The sequence below is a fragment of the Typopeltis vanoorti genome, chromosome 13 (genome assembly GCF_054136105.1).
Source record: "Typopeltis vanoorti isolate ZY-2024b chromosome 13, IOZ_Tvanoo_1.0, whole genome shotgun sequence".
Lineage (NCBI taxonomy): Eukaryota > Metazoa > Arthropoda > Arachnida > Uropygi > Thelyphonidae > Typopeltis > Typopeltis vanoorti.
The window spans coordinates 69,280,848-69,294,303 of record NC_143561.1 but is presented as its reverse complement, the minus strand read 5'-3'; the positions used below and the strand labels follow the sequence as shown (position 1 = coordinate 69,294,303).

At 39.7% G+C, this 13,456-nt stretch overlaps 1 protein-coding gene across 1 annotated transcript in view; it reads right to left on the bottom strand.

Moving 5' to 3' along the window:
- Nucleotides 1–2,950: 2,950 nt before the first annotated feature.
- The window catches only part of LOC150100264 (ganglioside GM2 activator-like), a 78,308-nt gene continuing 67,802 nt past the window's right edge, over nucleotides 2,951–13,456 (bottom strand). Inside the window, exon 4 of the mRNA XM_090403042.1 lies at nucleotides 2,951–3,302. Within this exon, the coding sequence (XP_090259168.1) occupies nucleotides 3,141–3,302 (162 nt within the window). The 3' untranslated portion in view covers nucleotides 2,951–3,140. The remainder of the gene's footprint in view (nucleotides 3,303–13,456) is intronic.

Below are 13,456 nucleotides of genomic sequence, written 5' to 3'. Positions count from 1 at the left end.
GTAATAAAACTGCCGCAGAAAGTCACGCCACGCGACAAAAGAACCAATTACAGCGCGATTGGTGTGATCACATTCTAATGATTCGCCGAACATGTTTTATGAGCGGTGACTCATTGATATCGGCTAAATTACTACAGTGATTTTCCAACATATGATGGCCTATTCGCCAAAATTTTAAAATAACAGGAAATTAATAACAAAAAAAAAACTCTGTTAATTTAATTATAAGCAAATCTTAGTTAAAAGCATTTAAAAATTAACAGGCAGTTAATTTTCACATGTGACATAAGGACCGGAAATTTTGTCTGTTAAATCCGAAGTCCGCTAAATCAAGGGTTTACTGTATACACATTTTCCCTTCGGTTGAAAAGACTTGAGTTTGAATCCCATTCAGAGTATAAGAAAACTTTATTAGTGAAAACGGGTTACACAGTCTCGTACTAGGATTGGGTGACTTTTTTTTTTTTTTTTTAATCAGTAATAACTCATGATTTTTATTCCGTAAAAACAGCGCGGTCCGGTTGAGTTTGGTTGTTTTGAATTATGGTAGAAGTACCGGTAATTAAGGCTGCAAAGCCATTTATTACGTTTGTTATATGCGTGTGTTCTTCGGACTGGTTTGCTGTTTTACGAGATGTGATACCATTCCACTGTTCGGGTCTAACTGACTGACTCATCCTTATCGAATAGTCCTGATCAAGGTTCAAATCGAGTCGGAAATCGAACTCAGGTCTTTATAACATAAAGGGCTTCGTCAATACCTACTGACAAAACAGCGATAAATGACATAGCATATCGATCTCAGTCTTTGGTTAACAGGGTGGTAATTTCAACCAAAAGGAAACGAAATTACACTCTATTTCTATTTTCAAAAATTCATTTTATTTATTTTTTCTAATTAGAATCATTTGGTAATCTTGATATTTTGTTTATATTTTTTAATATCAATATTAAATAGATAAGAATAGCTTGCTATGCTGTGTTGTACTATTATCTGATTGTCTTTTGAGAAATTATTTAAATAACAGGTCGATTTAATATGTTTATTGGCATCGCAATTTTATTTTATTTTATTTTTGATAAACATAAATACGTTTTGATTTTTATTTTAAACTATATTTCGTAATCTGTAATCAATAGATTTATTCCATATGCTTAGCTTTTATATTTTAATGATTAACAATGATTTAAAATAAAATTTTGACATTTTTTTAATCGAAATTAAGAAAGTAACAACAAATTCTGAAGAAATTAGGATAATAATTAAAATAAATAAATGCTGAAATTCCATCGCCATCTATTGAGTAAAGAGAAAACAAAATTGACCAAAAAAAAACAACTAAGAAAACCATATGCGAATTGGCTGCTGAACCAAAGTATTAAATTTTTCGAAGGCTGTACCACATATAACTTTTCGTAAACATCCTGATATCCAAAATTAAAGATGAGTTTCTAATGCGATGGAAGTAAAATTTATTTATTAACAATCCTCTGTTAAGTATTACTTAACGTATGTATCTTCTTTTTTTCAGTAACTGATTTTGCAAACCGGTATAATTTACAGACAAAAAAAAATGCTGCTGGTGGTAGTGATGGACGATAGATGGCGCTGATGGCAATTGTGTGCAGTAGGAGAATTAAATAGTAGGAAGACAGTTGTAGCGGAGTAGGGTCGAGCTCTCCCATGACGAGTCTTTGGACTTCTTGGAGGTGTCACGTAATAATAATGATAATAATAATTTGTATAATGACATACTTTTCTTATTACTCAAAGAACAATATTAGATTCGTAGCCTGAAATGTAAAAAAGAGAGAGGAAATTTCATTTTTCCTATGGATTTATAACTTTATAACTGTAAAAAGCAATGCTTGATTGTATAAAATGAAAATACACACATGCTACTTCTTCTTTTACTTACTGAAATAGTAATTCTATTTTTATTTAAAAAAATAACGTAATTTATATTTTATATTAGAATTTTCATTTATCTTAATTGATTCTTTCAATTTTTTTTTAAATTCTAAAAAAACTTTACACTCCTTTAAATGTTTATTATAATATTATTATAATAAATTTAAAAGATGCCCGATTGAAGAATTCTCGACAAAAGCTATCTTTCAACCAACATATCAAGTCTGCATGTGCAAAAGCATCTAAAGCCATAGCTCAGATTTACCCGCTAATTAATAGAAATAGCAAGCTCAGCAACAGAATCAAATTGCAACTTTACCAGATGACGATTCGTCCCATAATCACCTATGCCTCTCCAGCCTGGAGCCACACCTCTAACGCTAACATTATCAAGATTCAGCGTGTGCAGAACAAGTGCTTGAGAATGATTCTGAACGCCCCGTGGTATGTTAGAAACAGCCAGCTCCATAGAGACACAAATATTCCATATATTCTCTCTTATCTACAATCCTTAGCTTCCAAGTTTTTTCTAAAGACGTCCACACACCCCAATGATTTGATTCAACAAGCTGCAGCATATGAGCCAACGGACATATTCAAATATAGAAGACCAAAAACTATATTAGCCTCCTATAACGATGCATAATCTCCATGCCCATTCAGGGCGAGCAAACTGCTCGTAAATTTTACCCTCACTGTAACCACGACAGATAGCGGGGAATATGAAAAGCATCTTGCTTCACCCTTAAAGACATAAATGTCAATTGTCAATTGTCAATTGATTGAAGAATTATATTTGGTTTAGTATTTAGCTAACAGATAGCTAACAGATATAGGAAGTGAAACGAATGCAAATAGCTCGCATTGCATTCAAACAGCTTCGCTGAACATTGCATTCAAACAGCTTCGCTGAAAAAAAAGTTAACACATTTTAAATTCATCTTCACAACCTCAGCTAACAAAGCTAGGACAACAAGCAACGGAAAGATCTATTTCGTTTGAAATTATATCCACGTGTGTTCAATAATGCACTAGACATTGAAAAATAAATGATTTTTAATGTCGAAACTCTAAAATTGACAACATAATGTCCAGGTGCTTGCACCATGTTCACATGAACTCCGAGCACTCTCCATTGAGGAATGAAGTTCGATGGACAGGAAGGGTCATTACGTTCGCAAAGAATTAACGGGGTACAAACACGTTGCTTCCAATGTCCGTGATGCCTTCATAATAATGAGATGACGATGTTGCTGGAATAGCAAGCGATGTTCTTCGAGTCTCTTTTAACAACTGCCTTCACAAACAGCTCTCCTTCCAGAAGGTAGGCCGGAATATCAGGCGAAAGGGCATCGATGTTGAATCGCACTGGCTGCAACTCGTGAGTTCCCTGAAAAAAATAAACGAATGCATTTTATTAAGCAAGCTGTAAAAAGTAATGCTTGACTGTATAAAATGAAAATACACACATACTATTTTATTCTATTTACTGAAATAGTTATTCTATTTTTATTTGAAACAATAATGTAATTTATATTTTACATTAGAATTTCAATTTATCTTTATTGATTCTTTAAAATTTTTCTAAAAATTCTAAAAAAAACTTTACATTCCTTTAAATGTTTATTATAATATTATTATAATAAATTTAAAACATGCCTAGAGAAATGCTGAATCGAACTAGCGGTGACTGGTTCATTCAATCCAATACCCTTGGAGTGTAATGGATAGCAATGCTGTAGCCAGTGAAGCTCTAACTGAGGCTCGCTATTGCTGTTACCCTCCTGCCATGATCAGAGCTATAATTGCTCAATAACATCTTATCCCTACACTGTCCTCTACAGATAACGGGGAAGATGAAAAGCATTATTGCTTCGCCCCTTTAAGCCAGTCCTTATAAGGATATAAGAGAAATGCTGTATGGAGTGGCTTGATCGACCGTGAAATGCGGTGATTAATACCCTTGGACGGTAATGGATGGCAATGCTGTAGCCAATGAAGTTCTAACTGAGGCTCGGCTATTGCTGTTACCCTCCTACCATGATCAGAGCTTTAATAGCTCAATAACACCTTATCCCTACACTGTCCTCTACAGATAACGGGGAAGATGAAAAGCATTCTTGCTTCGCCCCTTTAAGCCAGTCCTTATAAGGAATAAGAGAATGGTGATGAGGTTAGGACCGGCATGATGGTTGTTGTTGCGAAGAATGTTTTTGATTTCAGTGGTGATTAGTGAGTTTTAGATTTTGTGAATCTTCTTCGATAGCGGAGTACAACGTAAGACTTTAACTTTTGATGCAATTTTCCGACCCTTGCCTGTTCTCTTGGCCATTACATTATATATATATATATATATATATATATTCAACCTCAAAAAACGGTTGAAGAAATTTGAGGTAGAGTGGCTGGGGTTTTTAAACCTATATTCAGCGACAGATGACTCCACAGGAGGGGACAACTCAACACCAGGGGAAGAAGGGAAGATGAACCTGATAATCTCTGCTCCCACACCAAAACATGATACAGAAACCCATGCACGGAAAAAACGTAAAACAGCGGAGACTCAGATAAATGAGGGGATGGAAGAAGATGCCCCCAACACTGACCTCCCCACGCCCATCAATGAAAAATTCCCGCCAATTGTACTACGGGAAAAAGAACGATGGATTGCCTATTCAAGGGCAAAAAACGTAGATGACGGAGTTAAAATCCAGCCTGCCACAGTAGGCGACTACAGACACCTCACAAAAACCATGGGTGAGTTAGATATTAAATATCATACTTACTCACTGAAGTTCGGAGAAAAACCTAAAAGTTGTACTCAGGGGAGTAACAGAAAACATCTGCACAGATGAAATAACTGAAGACCTCCGCCTCCACGATCTCCCACCTGTCAATGTCAGCAGAATGTTGTGGGCTGACAAGAGTCCAATGCCCCTAGTACTCGTAGACATACCCAACACACAAAAGAACATATACAACATATAACAACGATCTGTGGTCTGAAAATCACAAATGAACCACTATGGAAAAGAGCCTCGTCAGGCCAGTGCCACAGATGTCAGAAATACGGACACGCACAGAAACTCTGCAGAGCAGACTACAAATGTGGACAAAACCATCCCACAGCAACCTGCTCAAAACCCAGGACCTCACCAGCGAACTGCGGGGACCCCCACCCGGCAAACTACAGAGGCTGCAGTCACTACCCTAAGAACAAAACAGACAACAAAAGGAAACAGATCTCTCAACCCTTCCCACAGACACCAGAGTCGACGGCTCCCCAGTTGCTTGATACCCAACAAAAGACCACAAAACACCAGCTCTCACAAATGGAAAATACCAACAGTCTGGAAAGCCACCGTCGAAGCAGGACATACGCCGAAGTAGCCCTCCCATCCAAAAATATCCAGCAGGACTGAATTCTTCCAAACATGACAACAGTCATCACAGCCTCATTGGCAAACATGCTTCAAGACTTCAGTAGGTCAACCCCTTCACCAAACTCCACAAAAAGCTTTCTAAAAGAAATTCAAACCATCTTATCAATGCTTGTTAATGAACAAAACTAGATTACTCCCAGACTCGCTACAGATCGCCTCTTGGAACGCCAATGGCCTAAAAAACAAGACTCTGGAGCTTCAAGAATTCTCTCACAGATACAACCTCGACATCATCCTAATTAATGAAACTCATCTAAGACCTGCAGACAATCCAAAACTGAGAGGCTATACTCTGTATAGAAATGACCGACTGGACTACAGAGGTGGTGGTACAGCAATATTTATCAGGAACTGCATCAGGTACAATGGAATACCCAACCTGCAACCTAGGACTCACCAGTGTCGAAGTCCACACAAACTCAACTGGAAGACTTAATATCTAAGCCGCCTACAACTCCACCCCGCTAAGACCCTGCTATTTTCTGACTTGGATGCTGTTCTGGGCATAAATGAATCCATCATCGTCGCTGGGGACTTAAACTCCAAACATTCCCTCCTGGAACAGCAGAACCACAAACAAAAATGGCCGTATCCTCCTCAGCTACACAGGATTAAACAATGCTGTCGTAACAGGACCCACCGAACCAACCAACCACAGCCCACTGGCACAGCCGACATCCTAGACATCGCCATCCTACACAACATCAAATATCAGCACAGCATTCAAGCACTGAACAAATTATCATCAGATCCCAACCCAATCCTACTTCACTTAGGGAACAAAGACCAGTCATCTCCCCCCCCCCACACACACACCACCAAACCTCCATTGTCTGGGAGAAACTTAGGAAAGTGCTACCAGAACACATTGGTCCGGTTCACCATATAAAATCCAAGGAAGAAATAGACACGGCAATAAAGAACCTCACCAATCAAATCAATAAAGCCCATAACAGCAGCCACAGTATCCACAATTACCAACAAAAAAAAAACCGTCTCCCGGAAGAAATCATAGACTTAATAAGGGAAAAAAAACAGACAAAGAAAAAGATACCACAACACACGTGCTCACAAGGACAAAACAGCCCTGAACAGACTAAACAAATCTGTCCGAGAAGTTCTCCAGAACCACAGGAATCAACGGGCCAACAAGCTTACCTCCATCTCCACAGCAGATCATTCCATATGGAAATTCCTAAACCTCAGGAACAAGCGCAAATCACCCCCCCCCCTCTCTCCAAGCAGAACAGCACCTTGCATACACAGATGCTGACAAAGCTGAAGCCATACCAAGAAACCTAGAGAAACAATGCAGTCCTGCATACGAGAACCTAAACATCAGCCATGTATACAAGATCCATCGTAAAGTCACACAGTAAATCGTCCCGATGACAATCCAAGCCCTATAATGCCTATCCCACCTACCGAAATAATCGGCATCATCAAACACCTCAAGATCAAAAGAGCCCCAGGTCCCATCACTAACAAAGTCATCAAGGCACTACCACGCAAAGCCATAGCACATGTGACAAACATCATAAACTCCATCCTCAAATGGCAGCACTTCCCCCAGTCATGGAAATTAGCTGACATCATCCCAATTCACAAACGAGGCAAAGACCCATACCTACCTGAAAATTACCGTCCCATCAGCCTGCTATCCAACTTAGGAAAAATAGCAGAGAAAATCATCTTCATCAGACTCCAAGATCATGTCAACCAACTAAATATCATTCCACAAGAACAATTTGGCTTCCGTCAAAATCACAGCACCACCCAACAGATCCATAGACTGGTAGAATACATCACCACAGGATATAATTGGAATCAGCACACCGGAGCAGTCTTCCTAGACATCTCAAAGGCCTTCGATAAGATCTGACACCAAGGCCTCCTCTACAAACTTATCATCGCTAACCTTCCACTCAACATGATACACCTGATCAAATCATACCTCTCCAACAGGAGGATGCAAGTCAAAATCAATGAAACAGTCTCAACCCAACGGAAAATCCTCGCTGGAGTTCCTCAAGGATCACTGCTAGCCCCGATCCTGTTCAACATCTATATGGCAGACATCCCTCAAAATCCTCTCTCATCCACCATCGCCCTTTATGCAGATGAACGGCTATACTAGCCAGATCCCGCCAACCACATCTCGTAACCAAAAAACTACAAGAAACCATCCTGAATCTAGAAAAATGGTTTACAGACTGGCGACTACAATTAAACCCCAGAAAAGCACAACGATACTCTTCACAAAAAAGTCGAGTATCCCCCCCCCCCCCAAAGGAGACATCACCCTGTTCAACTCTAAAATTGCATAATCTGATGTGGCTGTTGAAGCACATAATCGATAAACGATTATGCTTCAACAGCCACATCAAGAGCACATGCACCACAGCTTCAAAAGTTATCGCCCAGCTGTACCCGTTGATCAACAGACACAGCAAACTAAGCACTAGAAACAAAATTCTACTGTACAAGACAGTGATCCGTCCCACAGTCATATACGCCTCCCCAGCCTGGAGCCATACCTCCAAGACAAACATCCTCAAGCTACAAAGACTACAGAAGTGCCTGCGAATGATTCTGGACGCCCCGTGGTTCATCAGGAACGCCCAGATCCACCGGGACATAAATATCCCCTACATCTCTCCACTACTACGCTCCCTAGCAGAAAAATTCTTTATGAAGACATCTATCCATACAAACCAACTGATACAACAAGCCGGAAACTATGACGGTAATGACTACTGGAAACATGAAAGACCGAAAGCCATCCTAACACCCAACGACGAATAACCACTTCCGCCCACTCAGGGGGCGAGCTGAAAGAGCTCACAAATCTCTCCCATCACTGCTCCCGAAAAAGACAACAGGGAATGTGAAAAGCGTCAAGCTTCACCCTCTGCGCCATATATGTCCTGCGTCCTGGAGAATGGTAATGGAGTCAGTAATAATAATAATAATAATAATAATAATAATAATAATAATAATAATAATATTATTATTATTATTATTATTATAATTATAAAGATGAAATATAATTGAGTAATTTAATAAACAACTCCTCTGATGCCTTGTATCCCCAAAGAGAGAACTTTATGAGCCCCAACTGGCTTTTCGGAAATCTACGAATATATGGCCTATATCCACACGTGATGATTTCTATCCCCCCTTCCTTTTTTTTTTTTTTTTTTTTTTTTTTTTTTTTTTTTTTTTTGAACCGATATCTTCCAATACTTTTCTGGAAAAAGATCAGAGAAATCTCAGCCTGGTTATAAAGTCGCAAAGTCGAATGAAATGACTGCTAGCAATCTGCGAGCCGTTTGGAAGCACATTCTTCCACGTTGTGCAAATGATTTTAGAGGTTTTTCAAATGAATCAAAGTTAATTAAATCTCATTCTGAGAAGTGGAGTGATTCCGACCTGCTAAATTTAGATGCACAGCGGGAAGATCCTGAAGAAAATTTAATCGCTGACAAGCCCAAAGAGGTTTCACAGAAACAATTTTGAAAATAGTTTTCGTACGATCGAAGGCTTTAAGCAACAATGCTTAGAGGCTGACCTTGAAGAAGAGAGAACCAGCAAAATTTGCAGAAGAGGCAATAGGGCCATACCCTCAGTTGTATGAAAAAAGAAACAGAACACCCGCCAAACTACGTTAGCTCAATTCTTTGTTAAGAAGCAGAATAAGAAATTTATATTTTGAATATGTTTTATTGTCTTTCAGCTTCATGCTTTTTCTCTAACTAAATATCCTAAAAGAATTAGGGTATGTCTCATGACATACCCTAATTCTTTTATAAAAAAAATCAAGGAGAAAGTGAAGAAAGAAATTTGAGGAACGAATTATACTCCCCCCCCATAAGTTATTATATTCGATGATTGCGCCTGTTTTAAAGAACGCATTAATCGAGGGATTGCTGTACACGAGATGGCGATAGTTGTCCTTGTGTTCCTTTCTGCCATCAACACTTCCTAGAGGTTACACTATTCGTCTAAGGATAGCGAAGGAGACTGGCTGCCAATCAATTTCAAAAGAAAGAAAGAAAAAACTGTCGTTGAGGGGTGCCACATAGAGGATTTATTCATTTTTAATTTCTATAAACATGAAAGATTTTAATAACAGTAGTAATTAATAGTAATAACAGTAGTAATAACTTATCTTATTCACCAACAAAACGGGCAAACACCAACCATTCTAGCATGCAGTAGACACAATACTTGGCCATATCATAGCGACAGTTAATTTCGTACAAATTGAAAAATTCTGACAAATCAAATCCTAACGTGTAGAAAGCTGAATATTGTTTTCAAACCAGATCATCATTATGGAATAAGATTAAGCTTGTCCAGAAATTATATTCATGACTATTTTTATCTTTTATTATTATTATTATTATTACTATTATTACGGGCAACTCCAGGGAGTCATTAGACTCATCGAGGGAGGCCCTAAATCATATTCATCACAACTATTCAACATTCATACAGTATCTATCATACCTCGCCTTAAACTCATTCACTGTCACAGCATCCACCACAGACTCAGGAAGCGCATTCCACTCATTCACTACTCTAAAAGTAAAGAACCCAGCTCTAACACATTTACTAACCACACTTTTGCCCAGTTTCCATGGATGTCCCCTAGTCCTCCCACAACCAGCCCTTTTCTCAAAAATATCTTCTGAATTAATTTTATAGAAACCCTTCAGTAATTTGAATGTCTCAATCATATCTCCCCTTTTCCTCCTATCAACCAATTTTTGCAACCCACAAATCCTCAACCTGTTTTCATACGGTTCATTCCACAGACCTGCTATCATCTTGGTCACTCGTCTCTGGATCCTTTCCACCTCCTCCCCATCAAGAAGAAACCTAGGTGACCAAATCTGAGCACAGTAGTCGAGATGGGGTCTTATCAAGGCTCGATACAGAGGAACAATAACCTGCTTGTCTCTGCTTGTCAACGTATTCTTCAGCAACCAAGTGATTTGATGAGCTGATTTGGCCACTTTTGCAATGTGTCCCCTAAATTTCAATTCCTTATCCACCAACACTCCTAAATCTCGTGCCTCATTAATTTCCTGGAGCACGGTTCCACCAATGCAGTAAACTGCCTCCAATCTTTTCACCCCAAAATGCATAACCTTACATTTTGCCACATTAAATTGACATCCATTCTCCCTAGCCCAGACCTCCAATCTATCCAAATCATCCTGCAAAATTTTGACATCTTCTGCATTCACTATTGCCCTACCTAACTTCGCATCATCCGCAAACAAATGAACTGTTCCTCTCAGATCCTTTCCTATATCATTTATGAAGAAATTACACAGCAGTGGTCCAAGAACAGATCCTTGTGGCACACCACTAGTCACAGGCCGTCTTGTGGACTCTACTCCTGAGTAAACCACTCTCTGATATCTCTCCGTCAACCACCCTCCTATCCATCTCACCAACCCTATGTCCATTCCCACATGCTGCAATTTACTGATTAGAATTCCATGTGGTATCCTGTCAAAGGCCTTAGCAAGGTCCAGTAGAATCACTGTAAACCCATTACCCTTATCCAGTTCAGCCGTCACTGTGTTATAATACGTGAGCAAGTTACTGAGGCATGACCTACCCTTCACAAAACCATGCTGTCCCCGATACAGTATCCCATTTTCTTCTATCCAATCTTGCATTTTCCTCTTGACTATTTTCTCTAAGACCTTGATAATGATTCCTGTTATGCTGATTGGCCGGTAATTTTCAACAGCAGCCTTGGAACCACCTTTGTGCAGTGGAACTATTTTCCCCTCTTTCCACCCCCTTGGGACTGACTCAGTCCTGAGGCTCAAATTAAACAAAATGGTCAAGGGCACTGACAATTATTTGGCCGCTTCACGTACGACACGAGCTGGTATACCATCCAATCCCACAGATGTATTGACATTGAGGTTCTGTAATAGACTAGTTACCTCTACTTCATTCATCACAATTCCAGTATAAGCTGTTGGTTCTTCTATTTCTGCAAAGTCACCACCTGGATGATATACTCTTGTAAAGTGCTCGCTCAGTAATTCCACAACATCGACTGATTCGGTTACCTCCCTACCCTCAGCATTTTTTAAGATCATTCTACCATGAGCATTTTTCCTTTTACTTGCAACATATTGAAAAAACTGTTTGGGATTCTCTTTAGCCTGCATGGACAATTTCCTTTCGTAATCTGCTTTTGCTTTTCTTACCACCCTTGTTACCATCCTGGCCTGAGCTTTATACTGTTCCTGCACCTGATGGTCACCCTTCTCCTTAAATTCCCTCCACAATTGTTTATTTTTTTGCAGCTCAACCTTAATAGTGTTATTCATCCATTTAACCCCTACTTGATTTATTATTCGGACTCTTGGTATACAGTCAACCATTGCCTCCTGCAAACAGTTCTTAACCACCTCCCATGCACTATCAACATCCAGCCCTTGCAGTTTTACATGCCATTGCATTGAGTCAAGCACACACCTAAGCTTGTCATACTTACCAGCCCGGTAATTCCTCATGTACCCTGTCTTAATTGTAAATTCGACTCCTTTAGCCACCTCCCAAGTCATGACCTTATGGTCACTCTCACCAATTGGTGGCAACATGGTCATGTTCGTTACAGCCACATTCTCAGATGCAGTTACTACGTCAAGCACTCTCTGCCCCCTGGTATTTTCCACTACATGCTGCCGCAGATAGTTGTCCCTTAATAACCGCATAAAATCCAATTCCCTCCTCCCATGTGCCCTCTCCTCTTTCCAGCCAATGTTACCATAATTGAAATCACCCATAATAATTACCCTCCTTCCACTCATTTCTTCTATTTGCTTATGCATACTATCCCCACCATCCACTCCATCACCCGGTCTATAGCAGCACCCAATTGTATATTTTGTTCTGCTAGATTCTATCTCACACCAAACAGCCTCAAATGTGATTTTTCCCCATCCTGCAGTTCAACTTCTATACTCCTTGGCTGAAGCTCATCAGCTATCATCAATAACACTCCTCCCCCCTTTTTATTCACCCTGTCACTCCTGAACACGCTATACCCATCGCATTCAATCCCACTAGCTTTATCATCTTCTGTCAGCCATGTTTCACTAATACCGACAACCTGTGGCCTGGAAGTGCCAGCCATGGCCAAAAACTCTTCCTTCTTGTTCCTAATACTCCTGGCATTAGTGTACATGAATCGCAGAAGCCCATTTGTCCCATCCCTACTTTGATGCCTTATACTAACTATCCCATTCATATTTGTTGTCCGTTGTACTCGCCCGGGCATAATATACTCATTCATACACTTAACTTCCCCCCCCTAAAGTCTGCATATCTACTCCCTCCCCTCTTAATAAATCTAGTTTCCCTGAGTCTGTACATCCACTTCCACATCATTCATCAACACTCTTTCAAGTCTCCGTACACCAACTCCGTTCAAATGTAACCCATCCATCTTATATAAGTCCTTTCGCCCATCGAACTCATTCCACACATCCACAAATTCCACACCACTTTCCATGGATAACCCACGCATAAAGTCATTGGCAATTATGGCCCTCCTTCTAAACACTTCGCTGTCATACCGCGGTAAGATACTCACCATCCTAACTCTCTCACTCTTCTCTTTTGCTACCTCAAACAACTCCCTCACATCCTCTATCATTTCCATTTTGTCCTCTTTCAAATCATTCGTTCCTGCCACTATTATCATCTCTTTCACCCTCTGTTTTTGCAGTCGAATAGATTCGCTGACGTCCTTTATGTTCGCACCCGGCTGGTACGACTTCGTTAAACTCTCAATTATTACGCCTCTTAATAGCGAATCCCCATACAGCACTCGCTCCTTCATTTTATGGACGTTTACGAACATTCTATTATTTGCGTCACAGACTTCCGCCGGTTGTTTGTCGGTACGTTCAACACACATTTTTCCATGTGCTCCAGTTGTCTTTTGGCTCTGTGTATCGCGCCGTTCAAACGGGCAATTTCGCTACTCGCATTTATCTCACCATTTTCATTATCGATCAAATCATCCATTCTTTCTGTGTTTCTACCTTCATTTACACTT